The sequence below is a fragment of the Drosophila sulfurigaster genome, chromosome 2L (assembly GCF_023558435.1).
Source record: "Drosophila sulfurigaster albostrigata strain 15112-1811.04 chromosome 2L, ASM2355843v2, whole genome shotgun sequence".
NCBI lineage: Eukaryota > Metazoa > Arthropoda > Insecta > Diptera > Drosophilidae > Drosophila > Drosophila sulfurigaster.
This window is the reverse complement of record NC_084881.1, coordinates 11,011,346-11,036,207: the sequence shown is the minus strand read 5'-3', so window position 1 is coordinate 11,036,207 and position 24,862 is coordinate 11,011,346. Positions and strand designations below refer to the sequence as shown.

General features: G+C 38.6%; 6 protein-coding genes across 10 annotated transcripts; 5 read left to right on the top strand and 1 right to left on the bottom strand.

Moving 5' to 3' along the window:
* Positions 1-1,475: 1,475 nt before the first annotated feature.
* LOC133850060 (mitochondrial uncoupling protein 4-like) lies at positions 1,476-2,723 on the top strand. The gene is made up of 2 exons (XM_062286023.1): positions 1,476-2,235; positions 2,304-2,723. The coding sequence occupies exons 1-2, from the start codon at positions 1,623-1,625 to the stop codon at positions 2,657-2,659; spliced, it is 969 nt and encodes a 322-aa protein (XP_062142007.1). The 5' UTR covers positions 1,476-1,622; the 3' UTR covers positions 2,660-2,723.
* A 540-nt stretch (positions 2,724-3,263) lies between these two features.
* Positions 3,264-5,057, top strand: LOC133835367 (mitochondrial uncoupling protein 4-like). The gene is given in 3 exon segments (XM_062265390.1): positions 3,264-3,958; positions 3,960-4,026; positions 4,603-5,057. Coding segments are annotated over 3 exon segments (990 nt in total). The 5' UTR covers positions 3,264-3,391; the 3' UTR covers positions 4,959-5,057.
* On the top strand, positions 5,046-5,936 carry LOC133847810 (mitochondrial uncoupling protein 4C-like). Its single transcript, XM_062283056.1, has one exon. It carries the CDS (start codon positions 5,046-5,048, stop codon positions 5,934-5,936), a length of 891 nt encoding a protein of 296 aa, XP_062139040.1.
* A 98-nt stretch (positions 5,937-6,034) lies between these two features.
* On the top strand, positions 6,035-8,639 carry LOC133835366 (mitochondrial uncoupling protein 4C-like). The gene is made up of 2 exons (XM_062265389.1): positions 6,035-6,679; positions 6,907-8,639. Exons 1-2 carry the CDS (start codon positions 6,046-6,048, stop codon positions 7,260-7,262), a joined length of 990 nt encoding a protein of 329 aa, XP_062121373.1. The 5' UTR covers positions 6,035-6,045; the 3' UTR covers positions 7,263-8,639.
* A 199-nt stretch (positions 8,640-8,838) lies between these two features.
* LOC133835368 (profilin) lies at positions 8,839-18,354 on the bottom strand. Of its 2 annotated transcripts, none has more exons than XM_062265392.1 (4): positions 18,271-18,354; positions 16,752-17,061; positions 12,954-13,125; positions 8,839-10,274 (listed from the first exon to the last, which is right to left on the bottom strand). In XM_062265392.1, the coding sequence occupies exons 2-4, from the start codon at positions 16,860-16,862 to the stop codon at positions 10,177-10,179; spliced, it is 381 nt and encodes a 126-aa protein (XP_062121376.1). In that variant the 5' UTR covers positions 16,863-17,061; positions 18,271-18,354; the 3' UTR covers positions 8,839-10,176. The 2 variants fall into 2 exon arrangements, with proteins under 2 accessions (XP_062121376.1, XP_062121375.1); XM_062265391.1 differs by lacking the exon at positions 18,271-18,354 and adding an exon at positions 17,265-17,407.
* Positions 18,355-19,154: 800 nt separating this feature from the next.
* LOC133849982 (eukaryotic initiation factor 4A) lies at positions 19,155-24,143 on the top strand. Of its 4 annotated transcripts, none has more exons than XR_009895560.1 (6): positions 19,155-19,308; positions 20,836-21,062; positions 21,986-22,599; positions 23,108-23,331; positions 23,399-23,601; positions 23,743-24,143. XR_009895560.1 is itself a non-coding variant. In XM_062285965.1 (5 exons), coding segments are annotated over exons 1-5 (1,212 nt in total). In that variant the 5' UTR covers positions 19,155-19,306; the 3' UTR covers positions 23,544-24,143. The 4 variants fall into 4 exon arrangements, 2 of the variants coding, with proteins under 2 accessions (XP_062141949.1, XP_062141950.1); XR_009895555.1 differs by having other exon boundaries at positions 23,740-24,143; XM_062285965.1 differs by having other exon boundaries at positions 23,399-24,143.
* The last annotated feature ends 719 nt before the right edge of the window (positions 24,144-24,862 follow it).

Genomic DNA, 24,862 nt, shown 5'->3' with positions numbered 1-24,862 from the left:
TCTCAAATTGCCGCCGAATTTGGCCCGTCAGCGAAAGATGTTCGATATAATACGATACCACATGCTATATGTATGTTTATAAGAACAGTGTACAGCAACAGCATAGAGCATATTGGCAACTAGTCGGTCAGTTGGTCAACGAGTATTAGATTTCGCTAAAAAAATTCGTCATAAACTGACCTGTCACAGCAGTAGCCAAGGTGATTAGGTAGTATTTCCCCTGCCAGCTATCTAAATATAAATGCTGCGTGTGTCGGGAATTTGAAATTACCTGGCTCCCTATCTGTCTGACAACACGACCACTAAACGTCGTTTTCATTTAACAAAAGTGCTAAACGCTCTCGAGCTTAACAGTTTTGGGGAGGAAGCGAGAAAGCGAGGGGCGGAAAAGTGACAAGGTGGCAAGTTGGTGGAAAGGAAGGAAACGCCAGTTTCGCATAATATATACATAGGTGTAATATGTATGGGACGCGTGCCGCGTCATCGTTGTAGTAGCTAAACTAGTGTTGTTCTTGCCGACTGACAGCGCCACTTATTCACATCTACCCGATGTCGACTTGGTCGGCATAGACAAAGCGACTGGCGTCTCCCCTTGGCAGACTGAATGAGTGAATGAGTGACTGACTGCGTGGCTGACTGACTGACTAGCAGCCACACCCATTTCGAGGTTTGAGGGTAGCCTATGTTACTCGTAGGTAGTAGCTGCACAGCAGTGTAACATGTGTTGCCACACATGCGTCATAATTATCATCGTCATTATCATCATCAATACGCAGGTTTATAATAACTCCACCCTCACCAACCCTCGCTTCTCCCTTCCTTATAGAGCGTACAGTTTTTGTTTTTTTTTGGGCGCGGTCGTTCTAGCGTGCAATGAACACGTCGTCGTCATCAAGTTCTTTTTCTTGTGCTTCCTTTGCTTTTCTCTTTAATTCGCGGTATCTATCTTATCGCTTGGGTATTTCTCGGTGAAGTTTTTGTTTTCTAGGTCACCTTATTGATATGAGCTAACTAGCTGATATACGTCTAAAGCAAATAGGTCTAGTTAAGTGGTTTTACCAAATTTTTGCAATGGAATTCGAATTGTCAACTCGAACAAAAAGTACCTTTCTATCAACCACAAAAGTTATAATTAAATGGATTTTTAACAATCTTCAGGAAATATCATATATTTTATACGAATACTATATTCTGTGAATCCCTTAAAGCAATGCACTGAGATTACTAATAAATAAAATTTATTTATTGAATATAAAAATATGTATGCAAGTACTGTTTATTTTTTAGAAATGATCACTGTCGGATTGCGTTAATTTAATTAAACATTTCTATTTGAATACTTTTTCCAAAGCGTTTTACTTTTTAAGGTATTGCAAATTAAAATATAGGATAAATATGCAATATTTTAAAAGAAATCAATGTATTTATTTAAATTTTAAGCTGTTAAAGGTTGACACATTTTTGAACATAAAATTCAAACACTTGATTAGTGACATACACTTCAAATTAGGGATATTCCGAAAATATATGTAAATTAATTTTAGTTAATGCATTAAAGATACGTTCTTGGACAACCATTCTAAGAAATTATAGTATTAGAATAGTTACATTTATAAACAATTATGGAAGACAACAGAATTGAACTTCCGCCGTGCTTTGTATCCACGAATAAGAAGACTCCGTTCCTAGAGCTGTACGTAACCTCAGTCATAGCGGCCATTACAGGTGAGACCATTGCCTATCCATTCGATGTGTGCAAGACTCGCATGCATATCCAAGGAGAAATCGCCAGCAAAACGGCGACTCCTCTCAAATATCGTGGAATGTTTGGCACAGCTCTGGGCATAGCCCGAGAGGAGGGTGTACTCAAGTTGTACGGCGGCCTTACGGCCATGATGCTGCGGCATTCCACATTCACCGGCCTCAAGATGTTCTTCTACGACAATCTACGGGAAGTGATGGTCACCAACGATGCGGAGGGTAAGCCGCAACTGAGCTTTCTACGCGGCGCCTTTTGTGGCATGACAGCTGGTGCACTTGCGAATATATTGTCATCGCCCGTCGATCTCATCAAGATCCAAATGCAAATGGATGGCAAGCGTCAACTTATGGGCGAACCTGCGCGTATTAAAAACATCTTTCAGGCATTTGGCTCCATTTATTCGGTTGGTGGTATTCCCGGTCTGTGGAAGGGCACGGTAATAAATGCCACTCGCGCAGCTCTGGTCACACTGGGTAAGCGAAAAAGTGCATTAGCGTTCTTTAGCCCCTTTTACTTTGTTTCTTTCGCTCTCTGAAATCAGGCGATCTTAGCGCCTACGATCTGAGTAAGCGTCAACTGATGATTCTGCTGAATTCGCCCGATAATCGACTTATACAATTCATGGGGGCGATGATAGCTGGTTTCACCAGTGCGGTTCTTAGCACACCCGCAGATGTGGTCAAGTCTCGAATCATGAATCAGCCGACGGATGAAAAGGGTCGTGGTCTGCACTACAAGGGCACAATTGACTGCTTTACCAAGCTCTATCGTGACGAGGGTTTCTTTGCCATGTATAAGGGTTTTATGCCATACTGGTTACGTGTTGGCCCCTGGGCACTGGTCTTCTGGACAACCTTTGAGCAGATCCGAAGATTCCGCGGCGACGAGGGCTATTGAACATGTCCAAATTTTATGTGTATATTATGTGATTATCGAAATAAAAGTTTTAAATTTGTAGTATAAACAGAAATAATATGGATTCTTTCCTTGTAAACAACTTGAAACAAGTAAAAAAAAAGCTACAGTCGAGTTTGCTCGACCTCTACCCATTTGTAAAAAAGCTAAATAACGCGCAAAAATACTTAAAATATATCAAAAAGTATATTGATGTAGTACTACATTCAAAATATACCATAAAGTCCAAAATATACTACATTGTCAGACAAGAAAACTAAGATCATTAGAAAATGACTTATTTTCTTAAAATAACCCAACTATTTCATTAAATTAATTATCTTTTCTTAAAAACAAAATTGGATATTCATAAAAAAAACTTTCTCAAATAAGAAATAGTTAGTTTTCTAAATAAAAAATTAAAATAGTGCTAATGTTAAATCATCACCAATTTTGCAATGTATACATTTTTATATTCTCTATTTGTTAGGTATTTAAATAAATCTAAATTTTGAAGCCCCGTACTTGTATGTATAACAATTTTTTTTTATTACATTTTCCGAATAAGTACATTATATTTTGATTAGAGCAGGCGTCGCAATTGTTAATCTATTAATTACAATTACATTAAGCATGACACAGCGTTAGTTTACGATACTTCCAAAATTGTAGTTTTTGTTTTATGTTAAACACTTTCCGTTAATTTGATTACATATCCGTTAAATTCGTTGTACTATGGATGACTCAGATAGCCCGAATAATGAACTTTACCGATATGGACCTCCGTTTTATTTGGCGTCCCAAAAGAAAGTCCCATTTGCCGAAATCTATTTGACATCTTTTGTATCAGCCTGCACAGCGGAAATTGTTGGATATCCCTTCGATGTGTGCAAGACGCGTCTGCATATTCAAGGTGAGATCGCCAGTAAGTCGGCAATGCCAGTGAAGTATCGTGGCATGGTGGCCACAGCGATTGGCATCATCAGGGAGGAGGGCATTCACAAGCTCTACGGTGGCATTTCGGCCATGGTGTTGCGACATTCGATCTTCACCGGTCTCAAAATGTACCTATATGACACGTTACGTAACAAACTGACTGTCATCGATAAGGATGGCAAAGCCAGTTTACCATTTCTCCGTGGCGCCCTCTGTGGCATGTTGGCGGGAGCTGGCGCCAATATGATCTCATCGCCCACCGATCTGATCAAGGTGCAAATGCAGATGGAGGGCAAACGACGTCTGATGGGTGAACCGCCCAGAATACACAACATTTTCCAGGCTCTCACCTCAATCTACCGAGCTGGGGGGAGTTCCCGCACTCTGGAAGGGCACGGTGCCCAATTGTACTCGAGCAGCTCTGGTCACAATGGGTAAGAATGGTCTAAGATATCCAACTCTTTGTCTATAAGTTCGTATATATATCGTAAATTTGTATGTAATGTATGAATAGTTAGAAATAACTCCTAAATATCTATCGGTTTATCTTAAATATACAATAATATGTTTCTTAAGAAAATTGTTCATTTTAGCTATTTTACATCTTATTAACAATCTGAGAAAGTATTATACAGAGAAATTATGCTTGTCAATCCATCCATATGAACTTGTAGATGTTCGGAGTTATAAGTGCATGAGATATGTTATTTGATTTGCATTATATGTAGCTTAAATATTTTATCAACAAGTATTTTACCAATTACTTCATATTTTACAAATTGACGCAATTTCACGAAAATGTGTAATTTTTATTGTTTTTTTTAGAACATTTCAAATAAATAACCATCATGAAACCTTTTTATTCGAACTGAGTGAATAACTTGCATCGTAACATAATTTCGAGAATGCAGAATTCCTTGAAAATAATTTGATTAATTATTTATAACCGAAAGAAGGAAGCAATTTGGATTCTGAATAAAAAAACTGATTTCATTCTCTTATCTTTCCAGGCGATGTTAGCTGCTACGATCAGAGCAAACGCAGGCTAATGGTGCTCTTTGACTCACCCGACAATCGACTCATACAGTTCATGGCAGCGATGATTGCGGGTTTCACTGGCGCTGTTCTCAGCACACCCGCAGATGTGGTCAAGTCGCGGATTATGAATCAGCCCACGGATGAGAAGGGTCGTGGTCTGCACTACAAGGGCATGATCGACTGTTTCACGAAGCTGGTGCGGGAGGAGGGAGTTGTGGCGATGTACAAGGGCTTCTTGCCCTTTTGGCTACGTGTCGGACCCTGGGCAATGGTGTTCTGGACGACATTCGAACAGATTCGACGCTTCCGAGGCGATGAGGGTTATTAGACAAAACATCAAGTTATGTGCCAGTAATGTCAAATTGAATGTGTGCTTATTTCGTATGTAGTAATAAATACTAATAAATTTTTGATGATGGATAAAGATCGTAATAATTATTGGCATATGCGCACACCTTACGATACAGCTACCGTGAGAACAAGCTACCATGAAGAACTCTCGTTGGACAATCTCTTTCAGTTCTATGCCAACACATTGGTGGGTGCGAACATTGCTGGAGCTCTTGTCCATTCGATGGATGTTAATCCGCTGCGTCTGCTGGCCAAAGTTACAGACATGTCGTTGCATCAAATGTCTCCCGAACCGTCAGCAAAATCTCTTTATGCTGGCATCTCCACGGTGCTGTTACGTGGTTTCCTATTCAACTCGCTGCGCGTCACGCTCTACGATGTGTTTCGCCGACAATTTTTCTACATGGATGCGACCAACGAGGAGATGATCAGCATTCCAGGTGCACTCGTGAGCGGCAGTATCGCTGGTTGCACTGCTCAGGCACTTTATCATCCCTTGGACCACTTACATCGCGAAGCTTCGAGTTGGACGAGTGCCATCAAAACCCTACAAAGCAAATCGCTGTGGCATGCGATGCCACTGAGTTGCACGCAAGCCTGCCTCTTAACTTTGGGCGATGTGGCGGCCTATGATCTTAGCAAGCAAGTGTTAAGGAAGCAACTGCAGCTACCGGAGAATCTAACGCTTCATTTACCCGCCGCCTTGTTCGCCGGACTGGCAGCTAGTTTGCTCAGCCATCCAGTCGAGGTGATGCGTTTGCATCTCTTGCAACAACCGTTGAATGAGCGTGGCAAGGGAAGCGTCGAGTATCTACTTAAGTTTATGCAGGAAGAAGGATCTTTGAGACTGTTCAAAGGACTCTTGCCAGCCTGCCTCAGATCGAGCTCTTGGTCTGTGATATTTTGGCTGTGCGTGGAGCAGCTACGTGAATGGGAGGGTCAAAGGGGTTTCTAAAGTCAATTGTCAGTTTCTAAGACTTCAAATTCGGAACGAAATATATTTGTAAAATTTGTTATATTTATATAATCCCAACACTTTCGTTTAGCTTATCAAATTCAGAGTAATGGATAATGATGTATCCAAAGATTATCCAGTGCTTCGTTCATCATTGCAGTGCGTCAAGCACTCGCCCAGTCCCGGACTTCCGCTGGTCTACCTCAACACCTTCCTAAGCGCATCCTTCGCCGAACTCTTCACATTTCCCCTGGACGTGACGAAGACGCGACTGCATCTGCAGGGCGAAACTGCGGAAATGGCGCATGCCAAGGGTAGCCAAACTCGTGGCATGTGGGGCACATTTGCGGGCATGGCGCGCGAGGAGGGATTGCGTGGCGTCTATGGCGGACTTTCGGCCATGATTATACGGAATTTATTCTTCAATGGGCCACGCGTTGTATTCTATGATTTCATTCGCCGGCAGCTCATCTATGTGGACAATCAGGGCAAGGAAGTGTTGACCGTATTTCGGGGTTTCCTCTCCAGTTGTCTGGCGGGTTGCACGGCTCAGGCGATTGCCAATCCCCTAGATATCGTGAAGATCCGCATGCAAGTTGAGGGCCGACGCCGTGCCCTTGGATATCCGGCACGGGTTAGCAATGTGAAGCAAGCGTTGGAATATATCTATATGCAGGGTGGCATCAAAAGCATGTGGAAGGGCGTGGGACCAAGCTGTCTGCGTGCCATGCTGCTGACAACGGGTAAGAGGAGTAGCGTACTTATCGATAATTTATCGAATAATGATCGATAAACTATTGAAAGGTGTTTATGGGCTATCTAATTATATAGACATCAATAAATTTTTGAGAAAAAATTTCGTAAAAGTTATCGATAGACATGTATCGAATAATTAGCGAACGTCATCGATAATTTTAAGATCGATATCGATTAGTTCTGAATCACTTACACACATTAATATATCCGATAGGTGACGTGGCTGTTTATGACCTCAGCAAGCGGAATATAATCTCTATGATTGGCTTAGAAGATGGCAAGCTTGTGCAGTTCTTGGCCTCAGTCTCCTCGGGATTGGCAGCCAGTGTGCTGAGCACTCCCACCGATGTTGTCAAATCACGAATCATGAATCAGCCGGTGAATGAAAGGGGTCAGGGCATGCACTATAGAAATGCCTTCGATTGTTATTACAAACTGATTACGCAAGAAGGCATTATGGCCATGTATAAAGGCTTTCTGCCATGCTGGTTACGCGTTGGTCCTTATAACATATTCTTTTGGATCGCCTTCGAGCAGTTGCTTCGCCTGCAGGGTCAACATAGTTTTTGATTCATACTCTGATCGTCTTTGTGTGTGAATGCAGATGGAAAAGTGGAGAAGTGTGATCGGCTTATCGATTAGTAATTAAAAAGTTGCCCAGCCCTGGTTGTAAATTGGAATGCAAATTCAAATTGAAAACAATGCAAGGCCAGTCAGTGGCGTCACCTAGGCAGATACATATATATTTGTATTGTGGCATCAAAATCGTAAAAAATTACATGTGCCTTGGAAAATTTGCATATTTTATTAAATGAATTAATGTATGTGTGTTGAGTTTTGTGTTGATTTCTAGCCGCTCTTGCCCCGCAGACAAATAATTTAAATTTTGCCGTTAGAGCTTTAAAAGTCAGAAAGAAAAAAAAAACAGCGAACAACACACGCGCCACAAATTGACGTAGAAAGGCGACGTACGAGAGGCGGAGGAAGCGTTACAAAAAGACAAGTTTTTTCAATAGCAATAGCAACAACGACAATAATAATAATATTGTGTGTGATTAATTGTGCAACCGATAATAAAAAAAGAGCCGAGTTGGGTCTGAGATGCTGCTTATTTTCACCAAGTAGAAAAATGAAACTCATTTAAAAAGCGAAAGTGCCGAACATTCACACAGAAATTGTCGAATTCCATCTTCACAATAACGTGAGAGTATTGGTGAATATGTTATCTGTGTGTGTGATACGCGCGTAGCTTCAGCAAAAATGTAGGAAAAATATTTTCTCAATATTTCTGGGTCGCAAGAATGTGTAATTTGGGTCAATGTTGTGCTTCTCGCCCAAAGAAATGTCGAAAATGACAATTGCTGAAAGAAAAGCAGCTGCGAAAATGCAAAAAAAAACAAAAAACGAACGTCGAGCAAAAAATAAACCGCAGAGAACAACGATTTTTTGCATGTGTTGAACATACATATATTATTTATGAAATAATTGCGCAATTGCGTCATGCATTTATAGATAAAAATGCGTTGACAATTTTGCCTAGAGCAATGCCTTTTAAATTAATTAACAGCTGACTCAAAGAATGCCTTAAATGTAGCGCAAACCAAAAGATATTTTAAACAGCGCAACACGTCGATAACTAGGTTCATTGATCTATCGATTTGCCGTCTCCAGCAGCAAGCGAACGAACAAAAGAACAACCTGCGGCACAAACAATAATAATGAGAAATAAAAACACTTTACATATTTTTTATTTTTATGAGCAGAATTTTTTCCATGCTCTGTTTTTTATTTCAATAGTATTAAAGTATCGTATTATATATGTTTCTCATTTCTTTTTTGTTTTCTTTTTAATTTTATATTATATTCAATATTTATGCATTCATTCTTGTCATGAATTTTGCTTTTTGACGCTTGTACGTAAAATGTTTGGGGGGACGAAGGGAAAAAGATGTCGGAAAAAAAATGATGTAGGACTTTTGTTTAACTAACATAAAAAGCCATTTAAATTGTATGTATGATTTGTAGTAAGTAGTTTAAATTTTTGTTTGTTGTATATTTGATTTGATTTTTATTCGTATGTTGTTTTTTGTTTAATTCAATCGCATGCATGCATTACGACATTCGTCGTGTATGTGTGGTGTTTATGTTTTTGTTTTGTTTTTTAATGGCAATTTATTGTTGCCGAATTGTTGATGGATAATTCAGCAAAAAATGTTCCTGAAACGCGCTCACACACAACACACACAGCTGGCGGCTGGCAGGAGACGGACAAGTGTTGCACAGCGTTCGAAAATAATTGTAATTGCCGCGCATATCGATAAATATGTTGTATGCAAATGTTTTTAGCTTTTTTTTTAGCGTTTTGTTAGTTTTTTTTGTTTTTGTATGAATATAGAGCAAAATTACAAACATGAAAAGCGCATACAGAGAGCACAAATGTGGTGCAAGAGTCGCAAGTAATATGTATGTATGTATGTATGTATGTTAATATGTACGTATCTATATATGTATGGCTAGATGAGACGGTTGGAAAACGGAATACATGTATGTTTATGTATGTATGTGTGCGTGTCGTGTTGTAATGGTATTGGTGTTGTAGCTGTCGCTGCTTGAAATCTGTTTATCTAACCCAATGATGAGCATATTTTCTTCATATATGGCTAAAAAGGCTGACGATATTTTGCTTTTCTTTTCATTTTTCTTTTTTTAATATTACACATCAAAGTTCATTTTGTATAAAAAATGCTACCACAGTGGCTGATTTTTTTTTGTTTTGTTTGTTGCATGTGTATGTAGTATGTGTACTTCCCTGCCACATAAAAATAGAGCTTCATGGTTCTCCAAATAGTTTACATATATAAATATATATATATATTCATTTATATTGGTTGGTATTTTCCTGTGTATTTTCGCTGCTTGAATGACTGACTCATCACTTCCCTCTCCTCTCCAAATCTCATCTCATTTTCTTCTCCTGTCTCACTCACTCTCTCACAAAACTGTGTGTGTATATAGATCAGTGTATATATCTTTGTATCTATATTGCTGTACAAAAAAAGTGTTCAAAAATTTGCCTGCGTTGCTTTGCGTAGTTGTTCTTATTCATTTGTAGTTGTTGTTGTTTACAAAATACTTTCCAATATAATTTCTTTAATTTTGTGTTTAAGTTTTTTTTTTTTTTTATTATTTTTATCGTATGAACCAAAGATGTTTAAATATAATAATGCAGAATTTTATAATTTTGTTGTAGGTTTTTGGGTACTTTCTTTTTACTTTTTAGACATCATATTTTATTCCTATTTTTGTCGACCACAATTACCTCAAAATGTTTCTTGGCATTTTTCATAAATTTAAATATTAATATTACTTTTTTTTTTTGTTTTTAGTTATGTAGTTCATTTACGGATTCTTATCGAATTTGTTGCTGTGTTGTTGTTGTTGTTGGTGTGTTGTTGATGGTGTTGTGTTGATTTTTGTTTATTTTCTAGTACCCGCAAGTAATCAGATAATCTCCAAGTTTCTCCACTACGGAAGCGGCCTGCTGGGGCTGAACAGGATCCTCGTAGATGGACACGATGACGGCTGTAAAAATAAATAAATAAATGAATGTAATGTTAGTACATTTATTATCGTAAACGAGCGATAATAATAATTATTATTTTCTTTTAGAAAGGCAGAATATTCTGTACTGAACTTCAGATGTAATCATCTGTTAAGATATTTCTTACGTATACATAATTACAGGCAAAGAGAAAATGGGAGAGACACAAAAATAGACAAGGAGAGAGAGAGAGACACAATCGTGTCGAGCCGCTTATCCGGTTGACAATACAGCATAGACGAGAATGTGTAGAGAAAGCAAAAGACAGCAGCAGTAATAGAGAAACAAGAACTAACTGTATTTTATACAACATCTCATCAGCATCGGGCAGCAAGCAAATTATGAATAAAACGCTCAATAAAGTGAGTGAAAGAGATAGGAACAGCTCTCAGCCAGGTGAAAACCGGACTGACCGGCCACAAAATTGAATGACAAGTCTTTTACTATGCCACAATATCATCGAGCAAGAGCATGAAACATGGAGAAATGCTGAAAATACTGATGAATACTGTATGATAAATGTAAGCAAAGCGCGCTTTGCGCTAACGAATCGAAGTCAAGTGGTCAAAATGTTCTTAACTCAATAATACATTAATCAAACGCTCAAAACAAATTGTTGGTAACGCAATTGATTGAAGCACCAACACCAACAGCAGCAGCAGCTGAGCAAATCAAATCAATGCATGCCCCAAAGTCAAACAAATTATTAACTCAGGGGTCAATAAACCAAAAGAGTCAAGTGTAATGTCTACGCGCGAGTGTGAGCGAGATAACAATAGATGTAAATACGCATTGCGGGCCAAACACCTGCCACCCACATTGAGAACTGAGTGTGCGTGAAAGAGATGGCGGGAGATGTTATGTAGAACTGCGAATATAAAATCGATAGCTGACTGCGATAATAGTTTGGACCGCACGATAGGCGATATTAGATTTCAAACATAAGCAGTATATATTATATTTAATTATACAGACATTTTGATGAGATCAGGGTGCCCGTCGCATGCCTTAGCGCATTTGAAGCGTACAAAACAAGCAGAAATAGTATAACTTGATATTGTTTGTTTAAACGATGTTACACCAGCAATTTAATTGCCATTGCGAAATACACAAACACACACACTGCGGAATATATTTAGTTGCCATGGTCATTGTGTTAACCAACACTGGCTATTTGAGCAGCGTGTAATTTGTGGTAAATAAATTGCTGTGGTAATTTAATCGATTGAGCGATCAGCTGTTCACAGTGCCAGCCTCGAAAGCTTCAATTTTAATGCCAAATAAAGACAAAAGCCAGAGCAAGAGAGGCCAAAACGGCTAATCTCAGGCGCCAACGTCAATGTCCACGCACACACGCACACATACACAAGTGTGTTAGTGTTAGAGAGCGAGTTGCGTCCAAAGACCAGTTTGCCATTTTATGCCATTTTCTTGCCTATTTCCATTTATGCTGCTGTTGCCGCTGTTGTTGCTGTTGCCATTGCCGCTTTTGCGGCTTATTCTGTGCAACACATTTGCACTTGAAATGGATTATGGCAATAACCTTGAGCTCTGCGGCTGCTGCAGCAAACAGCGAGGGCAGCGACGAATCGAGCAACAGTTGCCGCAACAACAACAATGAAAAACTAGACAAATATGGAAGACGACGACGCGTCGGCAAACAAGCGGCAAAAACAAATTTAGTTTCATGGCACAAATACAAACTAACACACATACATACATATATCTAAAATAAATGTACGTGTGTGTGATTGTGAGTAGACATGGCAGCTGCTTCCAAGATTTTTCCACTGCAACAACAACAGCAATATTTTAGGCACAAGGTGCAAAAACAAAATAAGCAATGAGTGAAAATTGAAACGCTGAGTTACAGTCAGCAAACTTTTATTTCGCCAAGCACATAAGCACATGTAAATGGATGTGTGCGTATGTGTGTGATATAGAGGGAGACGGGAGGGGGTTAAAAAGGCTGCCAGTTGACCGGAAAAATGGAGCAGCAACAAACAGCGGCACATAATAATTGCCTATCATTTACAGCTCGTTTCGTTAATGTTTCTTTTAGCTGCAGTTGCTGCCGCTGTTACGTGGCAAACTGTAAAAAGCGCGTTAAATGCAACAAATTAGGCATAATATGTTTAGCTCTGTTGCTCTTGTTACTTAATGAGCCAAACAACAAACACATACACACACACACATACATTTGTAATTTGCGTATCAAACATAAAAAATACTAAAATACATTTAGCTCATTTGTTAATACTTATCGCAAAATGTTATAGCTGCCGGGCTACTGGCAAAATCGCAATACTTATCTCTAGGATTAAATTCTTTGCACCTTTCTATACATTGATAATTTCAGCAAGACAAAGGCAGCAAATATATGTATGAGCGAGACACATAGCGATAACGGCAGCTTTGTGCTTATTGTTTTTGGTATTTCGTGACACGAACCAAGTCATTCCTTTGTTTTGCGGCCATTGAGCTCGCATTTAGTATTTTTTTTTGCATATTGCTATTTCGTGTCACGCGCTGCATAATCTCATCTGTAGGCACACACACACACACACTCCTTATATTTGACTCAATTACAAAATCAGGACAGTTACTAACTCGTAACTACCTCTCTCGCTCTCACTATTTAAATTGAGTGCAAAACTCACCTTGTGTCGTCTTCATGCAGTGCACACCGCTTCTGCCGAGTTTTGCGCGCACAACGCGATCTGTGCCTGAGAGGTAAATGTACCTTTGGCCGGCTAGTGTTACACCGTTGCTGGTGAGCAGGTCCTGCTGATCGAAGCCGCTAATCAATTTGGCGAGCTCTTCCTTTGTAACCTAAAAAAAAGAATAAAACATAGCACACACATTAATATAAGCTTTCAAAAATAAAATACATAAATAATACATGAGTCACGCACGGAAGCGATAAATTTCATAAATTTATGCATCCTGCGTATTCAATAATTTGTATGCGTTGTGTCCTTATAAAGCAAGCAGCAACAACATTGTTGTAAGTCAACGCAGGCTTACAAAATTAATTCCCACTCAAGCGCACACACACTCTCGAGACGAGTGAGCAAACAAAGGCAAGCAGCAAAGTATGGAACCACCACTAAACCACTACAAACAACAAAAGCAACACAAACATTCACCACCCATAAAACCCCAGATGACAACAGCGACATCTGGCAGCTCATTAACAAACTAAAAACAACACAAAAGAAGCAGAAACAGAGTTGAGAAGGAGCGGCAGATTTCCATTGATCGGTTTGTTTTTGTAATTGCCAAAGTTTATCGATACTTGCAAAAGGAACAGCGGAGTTGCCACATTTCCCACGCAAGATGTCATTAACATTTACCCAGCAGGCTCCTTACTTTGTTGCCAAGCAACGCATTCAGAGTTCACAAGGCTAGTAATTAAAACATGTTTAATACCTATGATTAATAGTTAGTCATTTGTTTGTTTGCAGCCGAAGCACATGCGCCAAATATGCTAATGATACTAGCTGTCTCAAAATTGAGAGAAAAAGAGAGTCCCGGCAAACAAACAATGAAAGCTTCGAGAAGTTTCGTTTCCAATTTGAGCACAAAACTTCTCATATGAATGCGTCTGTGTGTGTGTGCTTGAGTGAGTGTTGTACTCAAAAGAGAGCACAATGTAAAAAGCCGGTTTTAGCAATGCCAAAAATGTTAAATAAACTAATCGAAAGCACTCAATAAATTAACACAACAACAATAAAAGCAAAGCATAAATTTGCATAGCTTCAGAAATCTGCTGCGTTTGCACTAAAAATAGGGCTACGTCTAGCCGAAAATAATTTGTTTAATTGCAATTAAAATATAAAAAAAATTCCAACGACAGCGTTTTACACTCATTACTAAAAAAACTACACATTTTTTGCTATATAAAGCCGGTTTTTAATGGCCCAGTCGACACATTTCCATTTGTGTGTATGTATGTATTTTGCGAAATTCAAAACCAAAGTGTAATACGCAAAAAGACGTTATTGATAAGCGCGTCAAGAACTTTTTTTGTTGCTCGAAATTAGCCAACTCTCACGCACACACATAAACAAAACTGAAAACAGTCTGGCAATGCCGTCCATGGCATTTCATGCAACAGCAGCTGATCCAAGCCAAAAAAAGAAGCAATGCCAAAAACACAATTTACCCAACAAATACATATTTTCGATGAATCATGAAAATGTAACGAATCAAAATTCAGGTAAAAATAAATATATAGGTAACTCAGGCAAAATTCGAGCTGCAGAGAGATTTAGATTCCAAGGTAACAAACTGAGGCCACAAAACGAAAGTGATGTACGTAGTGTGTGGAGAATTGGCAAATACCAAAACAAATCCGACACAATGAAAACGAAAATGACAAAAATCACTTTTACCATGTTTGGGCAAGAAATATTCAGCAATAACTTAAATTGTCGTTAACCGTATTTGATTTTGGTTAAAGCTTTGAATACATTTAATCAAAAATATTTATATTATTTAAAATATTAAAAAAAAAAACACGATTGTTCTCGAATTCTTGATAAAAAACTAGAAGAAAATTTAGACAAACAATTATAATAATTCGATGATTTGTATATCACATTTTAAAACAATAAAAGAGTGTAATTTGTATTCTAATTTTGTTCAAATATTGAACTGAATCTTTCAAATGCATTTGTTTATAACTGATTATCTTTCAAATTTTGTCCCTATCAACAAAGACCTTAGAGAGAGATTTTTGTCCCTGTGCCCCACCCATTAAAAATGTAATTCTAAAAAGTTAAAAAAAAAAAATCAAAATATATGTGCTTGGGGCGCGCAACAGTGGCGCAAACAAAGGATCAACCACATGGTTAGAGGCTGCTGCTGCTGCTTCGTGGAGTCAGCAGGAAGTTCCACACACACACACACCCGAATGTACACACAAACACACACATTCATATATCAGTCATCCACATGAAGTCAATGCGAAAACGTGGCGCGCATATAAAAAATGTAGACGCTGATGACGCGGCAATGTCGTTGTTGCGTTTTTTTGAGATACATTTCTTTTCGTTTCATTTCCAATCTACTCACAAAGCGAACGCGTATTTCTTTTTGTGATAAAAAAAAAATACATTTTTTGCCGGCAGAGGAAACAGAGATAATAAACTAACACATACAAAGTATCAAACTATTGAGTGAAGTGCCCAAGTGCATGTGCCGTATGTATATGTGAGTGTTGATAAAAGCAAACAAGGCCGGTAAGTGGGCGAGTGGGCGAGCAGGCGAGTCACTCTTGCTCTCTCTCTCTCCAACTTGAGTTAACGAACTCACTTTAGTGGTGTATAAAAGAACGAAAAAGTAACAGCAAGGGGATAAGCGCTATCACAGCAGTGTTGAAAAGTGCACAAATATATGTTTTGCCGGTCAACTTACTCACGCATACACACAAAGACGACTCTCGTTGCAATCAAACACCTTTCAAACTCAATGCACTCCCTTCTATGACGAATCATGCTTAGCTTAGCTCGGCAGCAGATGAGTGACTAATCCACCTGAGAGCAGAGCTTCTTCCGCAAGATGACTCACAAAGCTAATCAAATAATATATATAATTTTTTTTGTTTTTGATAATAAGCAGCAGCAGCTGCTTTATCTACGCCAACTAATTTGCCTGCCAATGGCTAATTGAGCTATAAATAAATGAAAACAATCTGACAAACATTACTTGTAGCAAGTTCTTATCAGTCACCTCCTATTAGTTATAGTACGAATGTTTTTATAATCACGTTCGAGTGTAAATTTTAGTTTGAGTGCATGTGAGACTGTGTGTGTAACAGGCAAGCAAGGGAGAGGCTGTAATTGAGAGTGCGCGTAGCGCTGCGCAGGCGGCTGTATTTTTATTAGAGTGACACAAAGAAAGAGCGAGCAAGAGTGTGTGTTTGCAGGGGGTGCTCACCCGTTTAGGGTGGGAGTTGCTTTATCACAAATGACGAAAAATTGAAAGTAATAATGGCGGACGTACAAGGAAAAATTCCTAGCCGCAATCAACAACATCGCATGTTATCTTCGTTCGTTGCCAAATTCAAATCAATTATTAAAGATTCGAGTAATCATTTCCATTTCAAGCTAACAAACAAAGCTGACTACGAAGAGAATTATTGTGGTGTTCGAGTGGAAATTTGAAAAGCATACACAGACTGGAGAGTGACAAAAGTTGTAACACTGGTTCTTTGAGAGCACTTGACGAAAAGTCCTGCTGGGGTGCCTATAGCTCTCTTCTGTTGCTCTCTACTCATACACATACATATACACGCTCTCTTTCTCTCTTTGAGGCTGTTTGCGTGAGTGGGTGTGTGTGCCACTCTGTTCTGTTCTCGTTGTTGTTGTTGTTGGTCACACCCTTGAACTTGCAAAAAGTTTTGCAGGCCATGAAGATTAGTTTATTTGGGATCGGATGGAAATTGTACTCACCTCAAAGCCGTTGGACTGCGCCCAAATGTTGCCATCGTGTCCGGCAATGCACGCCTTGTTAACGCACTGCGAAGCCAAAAGCTGATTATCGACATAATCTTGCCAGCTCATGATTGAAGTTTGTAGTTGTTTTAGTAGTTTGGGTGTCGAATTGAAACTATTTGCAATATATTTGCTGTTTTAACACACGCGCTTTGTTTCTTCTTTTTTGGTTGTAACACTTTTATTCACGCCACCAAGAAATTTAGTAAAGCGAGAAAGAGAAAATCAGCGATTTTCTATGTAATTTGTTTAAGGAAACTTATTTAAACTGCAACGAGAGGGTAGAAAAAAGAAGAGATGTAGAGAAATTAAACCATTAATTCGACTTTACGCCTTTTGTATTGCAAGTAACTTTGAGCCTTTTTCAATTTCAATAAATATTTATTTTTTATTCTTAATTTTTGCAATAAGAACTCTAAAATCAGCGCATACTTCTTTCTTTCAATCGCTGTAACTTTAAAAAACTCACACACACACTAACACAGCCAGCAAGAGATAGCGCACACACACACACACTGTGAGCAGAGGTAAAACACCGTTCGGTAGCAGCAACAGCTCCAACACGTCCGACTTGCACAGAATGACAAAAACGATTAAATGCAAAATGTTTTGTGGCTATGGCTCCAAAGCATGGAAAACCGAGAAAAAAATAACAAAAGCCACTCAGTCAGAGAGCGTGAGTCACAGCTGCCGCCGACGCTGACTGCGACACAATCACTCACTCACCACTCTCACCAGACACCAGATCCACTCAAACGACGAGTGCAGTGCTAAAAACTGTTCAGGCTGGAGCGTGTGCGAGTGAAAAGGCGTGTATGGCCGTTATAAATTGCCGGCCGCGTAATGCAAATGAGTGAGTGAGAGCAGGCGATGACTCAACCGTCTCCTGACTGATTCCCTCTGTGTGTGTATGTGTGTTATGAATCGGCCTTTCTGCCGCTGTTTGAGCACTTTGCTGGCCGGTCGAGTAACCGAGCGACGGCTATGGTCAATCATAAATTAAAAATAGACTTTAATTTTAATGTGTACAGAATAATGTATATGTACTAAATGATATATTCTGATCTATAGTTACTGTTAATAGTGCCCGAAAAAGGAATTAAATGCACACAAAGCGCAAGGCCAACACCAAATTTTGACAAGTCATTTTTTCTTCCAATGAGACGACGAGACACCGACCGGCTGCTGAACTTTTTCCACTTTTTTTTTTTGCACACACTTATACATACAACAATGCACATACACATATGCGCACAGCCAACGCCGTCGGCGAATATACGCATGTGTGTGAGTGTACTTGTGAGTCGAGTCGGTCTTTCTTTTGTTACTTGAATTTTGATAACTACTTATCCCCTATTTTCGACTATGTTAAAATACATCTCAATAAAATGGTGTGCACTCAAAGTTCATTTAAATTGACACATATTCTCAATAAATAGCAGTTAATACGAACTTTTAAAATCAAAAACCAACTCACACTTTTTTCACACGCTGTGCGATGCGGCGATGAAATTATACTGACTGGCAGCATGACCGCAAGTTAAACATAGGAAAATATTAATTTACAACCAAAAATATACCAAAACACACAAATCCATACTAACAAGGCTGGTTACACTGTATTTATTATATGTTTGGTAATTTTCTATAAATCAAAACAACATACTGTAATGACCTCTTCCAATGCATTTGTATACAAATGTATTTTTAAAATAGATCAATGTTTCAAAAATTAATTATGTTGTAAAGTTGCCTACGAATATATGTACGATGTACGATATATATACGATTTTAAATATCGTTATAAAATATGTACTTTGAAATAGATTTTTCTTTATCAGTCAGAAAGCTACCCACATTGACAAAAGATATCGATAATAAACTGTAATCGATCAGTTAAAATTCTGATTAGTTTTTTTATTATGCGCGATAATCGATAAATATTCCAACTACGAACATGTTATCTTTATGAATGGACTCTATTACTGATTAAATCAATTATTTTTGTGAAATTATTTCCTATGCAAAGTAACTGGTTTACGAAAGTTATTCTATATGCACTGAAGCGAGTATTGAAATGAATAACTATTTTTGTAAAAATCCAAATAATTCAAAAACTTCAATAAATGGGTTTCAATTCGTATATACATTCAAGTGTGACCATGTATGCTTTTTAAAACGAATTTCCGGTATATTCTGAACCCCAATTTACGGTTACAAAATAATCAAAATTTCGTTTTCGTTTATATGATTAAAAGTGAATTCAAAAATGAAATTTGTTCAAAGAGACTCAATTAAAAATATAATCTTTTAAATTAGCGTCATCACTATCCCCGTGTGACCAAACGAGTTATTGCGGAAGTGGTATATTTCGTATATCTTCTGAGCAAATTAGTATATTTTAATATTCCACTTGCGGTCCCTCTCTAAAAGTTTTGCAAGATGGAGCCTCTTTTGCTTGGTTTTAACAATCAGCAGCACGTGTATAAAAAGTGCCAAATAATAATCAGAAAATGTTAGTATTATTCAACGATTTAATTCATAATAAGTGATTGACAGATTTATAAACTCGTTTGCTAAGTTTTGCCGGAAAAATTAGGCCAGGTTTAGTGATCAATAACATTCAAATTTGCAATTGAAAATATAACCAAAAATGTGAAACACAAAACGAACAAAAAGAACATTTTTACACGACGGCGGACGTTGCGGCACGAATGACAGCCCCTGTCAACGAGAGAAACAGATTGAGAGTGAGAGAAAATGAACGACGAGAGAGAACGTAATGACTGTTAAGTGTATGGGTGCGTGTGTGTGCATGTGAATTGTATGTGTTGGGTCAAATATTTAATACTTTGTGATGAGACTTGCCAGCTGTAATAAATAACAAAGAAAATAAGACATCCGATGAGTTTAAAGCGAGGTGAACAGAGTTTGTTGCCTTCCATTGAATATTTGTCATAACAGGCGAGCAATAATGAAATCATTGCAAAAATAAAAATTGCTCTCTCTCTCAGCGACACACACACACATCTACGCACACAATCTCACGCCTTTGACTCATGGTCGCTGACTGGACGTTGAAATGGACAACGACTACGTACATATAGCACTTCAATGCCAACGCCACTATTCTACATACATATATATGTACATACATGTGTACATCGTATGGCTATAGAAATTTCCCGAGTTCGGGGAATTCTATGAATTTGTCAACTCATTTGGTGGTTGTGCTATTACGCGCCCTCTCTCATTTTCTTTTAACACTCATTCGCTCTTGCTCAAAGTGCAAGTGGTTGAAACACAACACGCCTTAAATTTGCCTGACGGTCGGCTTATTTTTTCCACTAAATTTTGTTCTTTTTTGCCTGCCATCTACTACTATTTTCCAACTACTACGCACATGCAACACTGCAGTTAAAAATGATAGTAGCTTGCTACTGCTCACACACATACATGACTCGCATGGTAGCAACCACTGACATTGACAGACAAACTAGTGGACTCTTTCGCACTCGTTGTATTTTACGTCAATGACGAGACGCTCAAAAGGCCGCCTAGTGGCTCGTCGTTGAAACCTCACACTTGGGTTGGCAATCGCAAAACTGCTCGGCATACGTGAAAATACCGCAGAGCAGCACGCACAACAAAACACGTTTGTGTGCACTCTGAAAAAAGAAAAAAAAAAGAAATTTTCATTAAAATTTTTTTGAAATACAATTCTAAACATTGAAATTGTTTAACTGAACGGTGCTTAAGCCGTCGAAATTCAGTATACAAATTTAACTAGTCAATTTTTTATTGTTGATAATGTAAGTGTATGTGTGTTGTGTGTTCACCGCCGCAGCTGCAGTTTTGTGCTCTCAATTACGCCGCTTTTCTCTTCTCACTCCGTTTTTGTCGTCGTTTTGTGCTGTCTTGGTTGCCAAGCGCAGATTCGCCATAACCAAAAAAAAAAAAAAGTGAAAAAAGCATAGCAAAGAAAATTTAAGCAATTTCACTGTGATTTACGTGTTTTATTGTATTTTCTTTTTCTTTACAGGGATGATCGAACTGAAATAGCTCAAGATGGTCCCGCTGGCATGGACCCCGAGGGCGTCATCGAGTCGACCTGGCATGAGGTTTACGATAACTTCGATGACATGAATTTGCGCGAGGAGCTGCTGCGCGGCATCTATGGCTACGGTTTCGAGAAGCCATCGGCTATCCAACAGCGCGCCATCATTCCTTGCGTCAAGGGTCGCGATGTCATTGCCCAGGCTCAGTCCGGTGAGTAATTTCTTTCTGCTGCTAGTATGCAAAATCAACAAAAGAAATTTCGCTTCAATTGAGAAAGTGTATAATACTACATACGCACATATTTGTTGGGGGGGTCGCAGCGCTTGCATTTGTATATGTGTATGTGTGCGGAGATGACGATAACTCAGTGACTCAGCTGCCCGCTTCTGTTTTTTCTTCTCATTCTCGCGTTGCTCTCGCTTGCGTTAGCTCTCTCCCAAAAGAGAGTGCCCAAACTAAATTGAGCGGCAACACGCTTGCGCGCCACTTTTTTCTAGTGATCGGCATTTAGCGCGTTTTTACTCTCTTCGCAATGCTAAAGTAGAACAAGAGAGCAAAAGAAAGAAATACAAGAATTGTAATTAGCAGCTATTTTGCTTATTATTATTATGATATAGTTATATCATTAAAAGTAATATATTTCAATGTGATTAGGTAATATTGATATTGCTTTTATTAAATCTATTGTGCATAGATCAATCAAATGTGTTTTCTGTTATTGTGTTAGTCAGTAAAATTTCAATTTACGAATATAGCGCTTAATTTCGTAAGTTGAAACCAAGTGTCTTCTTTCTTCATAATGCATTCCAAACAATTGACTCAATGATTTATATAGAATAACATTCAGATTATATATTTTTCCGCAGTTCCAGACAGTTTTTCAGATGTTTATTGATTTCTTGTGCTTGTAGCAGTTATTTGTTTCATCATTATTAAACTTTAATAATTAAAATTGCGCAAGCAGAAGCCAAGACTCAATTTCTTTCAAATGGTTATGCATCATTTCATAGCTGTGAGTCATTACTTTATTTACATTATCTCTTCTCCTCCCCCTCTTTCGACACTTTATTTTTGCTTAGCGTTCGCAAAACAACAGTTTTTTACATGGTGTTATTGATTTCATATTTTTATAGGTACTGGCAAGACTGCCACCTTCTCGATTGCTATCCTTCAGCAAATCGATACGTCCATTCGTGAATGCCAGGCCTTGATCCTGGCCCCCACTCGCGAGTTGGCCACTCAAATCCAGCGCGTGGTGATGGCACTTGGAGAGTACATGAAGGTGCACTCGCATGCCTGCATTGGTGGCACCAATGTGCGCGAAGATGCCCGCATTCTGGAGTCCGGTTGCCACGTTGTGGTTGGCACTCCCGGTCGTGTCTATGACATGATCAACCGCAAGGTGTTGCGCACGCAGCACATTAAGCTCTTCGTCCTCGATGAGGCCGATGAGATGTTGTCACGCGGCTTCAAGGATCAAATCCAGGATGTGTTCAAGATGTTGCCCCCAGATGTGCAGGTCATTTTGCTGTCTGCCACCATGCCCCCAGATGTGCTTGAGGTGAGCCGTTGCTTTATGCGTGAGCCCGTCAGCATCCTGGTCAAGAAGGAGGAGTTGACACTGGAAGGTATCAAGCAGTTCTATGTGAACGTCAAGCAGGAAACCTGGAAGTTGGGCACACTGTGCGATCTGTACGATACGCTGTCTATTACCCAGTCGGTTATCTTCTGCAACACTCGTCGCAAGGTAAGCTTTCAACTTTGTTCTGCTTTACGAGCGGTCATATTTCATATTCTGTATACAGTTGTAAGTGGGTCGACTTTATGAGCTAGTTAAATTTTCAGTCTAAACTAGATGCAAAGTCTTGAAGCGTGCTGTGCTTTGTAGAACCAGTTAAATAATATAATTCAGGGGAAATACTTGTTAGAAACATTAATAATTGAAAAAACTACAGTTATGAATTATAAATCATTTTCATTATTGTAAAGTTATTCTTTGCGATTTGTATGTAATGCGATATTCATTGCAACCGAGTATTTCATATCCATCAAATGTAATGTAGTGAAGCTTTAAGGTTCTTAACATAAATGGAAATTGAAACAATTATTAGAAATAGCTGTAGAAGGCAACCTTTACCTTTAATCTGCTGAGTTAAACCCAATACATGCCGGCTTTACAAGTAATACAAAAACAATAATTCAACAAGTAAATAATTAGTTACGCAGTACTAATCGAAATGCTTTTCACTTTTTAGGTCGATCAACTGACCCAGGAAATGTCCAACCACAACTTCACTGTGTCGGCCATGCACGGCGACATGGAGCAGCGTGATCGTGAGGTGATCATGAAGCAATTCCGTTCGGGCTCTTCCCGTGTGCTAATCACAACTGATTTACTGGCGCGTGGTATCGATGTGCAGCAGGTGTCGTTGGTTATCAACTACGATCTGCCTTCGAACCGCGAGAACTATATTCATAGGTAAGCCACAAAGCGACAATTGATAATTGAGCGAAACTAATTTCAACTTTTCTAATTTTTTTTATAGAATCGGTCGCGGTGGTCGTTTCGGTCGCAAGGGTGTTGCGATCAACTTCATCACAGATGATGATCGACGAATCCTGAAGGATATTGAACAATTCTACCACACTACTATTGAGGAAATGCCTGCTAATATTGCCGATTTGATTTAAATATTTGTTGAGCAAAAAAAAAAAGAAATTTAATACAAGAAAATAAAACAAGAAAAAAGTGAGTGAGCGCTACCCTACAACAGCAAAGAGTTTTGCGAACAAATAGCGCAAAATCTATTTAAACACACAACATAAGAACAACTAAGAACTAAATCACGTTAAATATATATTTATTCAAACAACCCAATACAAACAGCAGCAGGAGCAACAATAACAGCAACAACAACAGCAGCAGAAAGGCAGAGGAAATCAACAACATTTTTACAAGCAACCAACCAGTCCCAAACACCATCATCAGCCTTAGCAGCGACATCAGCCGGGCTGGCTGGTTGGCGCTTTGTCCTCTTTCTAAAGAAACCCAATCAATATCCAACCAATTGAAGAACAGCTGTAAACATCAAGAAGAAAAACTGCGTCGTCAACAAGCAACAAACAACAAATCTAAACATTAAACGCTAAAACGGGGAAACACAAACACGAAGACCATCTTTCGATATTTGTGTGTGCGAAAACAACAACAACCACAACATCCATATTGTTTTAGCCTTTTCTAGAACTATTGATAAAAATATTAAAAACAATACAAAAAAGAAAAAAAAACTATATGTACACAATTTTATGTTTAAATATAATAACATACAGACACCATACAAACTAAAAATTGCAAGAGATCAGAAGCAGCAGCTGATCGCTGATCCGTTGTCAGCCAGGTGTCGTCATCACTGTCACCCTAACGGCACGCATTTGTAGCACATCTTCATTGCCGCCGCCACCACAGCAGAAACATTGGTGCATGCACACAGATTTATCAGCTTGGTGTCTGAATCACGCAGCATCCGTCATTTTGAGTCTTATCTTTAAATGAAATTATTTGAAATACGAAATTTGCATAATGTACTACAGACTACTGAACACAACAATTATAAATTATTGTATAAAATGGCGAACAAAACGCATCTGCTTTGTGTATTCATTTTGCCAGCAGGTAGCTAAGCAGCTCCGTTGTCGATGTAAATAATCTCGTTGCACCTGCGGTTCCAAGAATTCGATAATCGGGGCTTTTGAGAAAAGGGTGTGAATATCAGCGTGACCGTATATGTTAAAATTTAAAACCTTTACTCTAACGAGTTTTACATGGAAGATGGGAGTCATCGTTTATGTGCAGTCAAGCATACAATTTATTATTAATAATTATTATTTATTTTACTTAAAAGTGCAGACTATGTATGTAAATGTCTTATAGTTACATGTTATATGGTATATTCGGTATATTTAGAAAAAGACAATATTTTAAATAGCTAGTTTAAAAAAAGCAATAT

What these genes read in the sequence shown, in the direction of transcription:
- LOC133847810 (XM_062283056.1), top strand. Translation starts at nt 5,046, where the DNA reads ATGGATAAAGATCGTAATAATTATTGGCATATGCGCACACCTTACGAT.
- LOC133849982 (XM_062285965.1), top strand. An exon ending in CATTGCCCAGGCTCAGTCCG is followed by an intron (nt 21,063 to 21,985) that starts GTGAGTAATTTC and finishes ATATTTTTATAG; the next exon opens with GTACTGGCAAGACTGCCACC. An exon ending in TCTGCAACACTCGTCGCAAG is followed by an intron (nt 22,600 to 23,107) that starts GTAAGCTTTCAA and finishes TTCACTTTTTAG; the next exon opens with GTCGATCAACTGACCCAGGA.
- LOC133835366 (XM_062265389.1), top strand. Translation starts at nt 6,046, where the DNA reads ATGGATAATGATGTATCCAAAGATTATCCAGTGCTTCGTTCATCATTG. An exon ending in TGCCATGCTGCTGACAACGG is followed by an intron (nt 6,680 to 6,906) that starts GTAAGAGGAGTA and finishes TATATCCGATAG; the next exon opens with GTGACGTGGCTGTTTATGAC.
- LOC133835368 (XM_062265392.1), bottom strand. Translation starts at nt 16,862, where the DNA reads ATGAGCTGGCAAGATTATGTCGATAATCAGCTTTTGGCTTCGCAGTGC. An exon ending in CGCAGTCCAACGGCTTTGAG is followed by an intron (nt 13,126 to 16,751) that starts GTGAGTACAATT and finishes TCTTTTTTTTAG; the next exon opens with GTTACAAAGGAAGAGCTCGC. An exon ending in CTGCATGAAGACGACACAAG is followed by an intron (nt 10,275 to 12,953) that starts GTGAGTTTTGCA and finishes TTATTTTTACAG; the next exon opens with CCGTCATCGTGTCCATCTAC.
- LOC133850060 (XM_062286023.1), top strand. Translation starts at nt 1,623, where the DNA reads ATGGAAGACAACAGAATTGAACTTCCGCCGTGCTTTGTATCCACGAAT. An exon ending in CGCAGCTCTGGTCACACTGG is followed by an intron (nt 2,236 to 2,303) that starts GTAAGCGAAAAA and finishes CTCTGAAATCAG; the next exon opens with GCGATCTTAGCGCCTACGAT.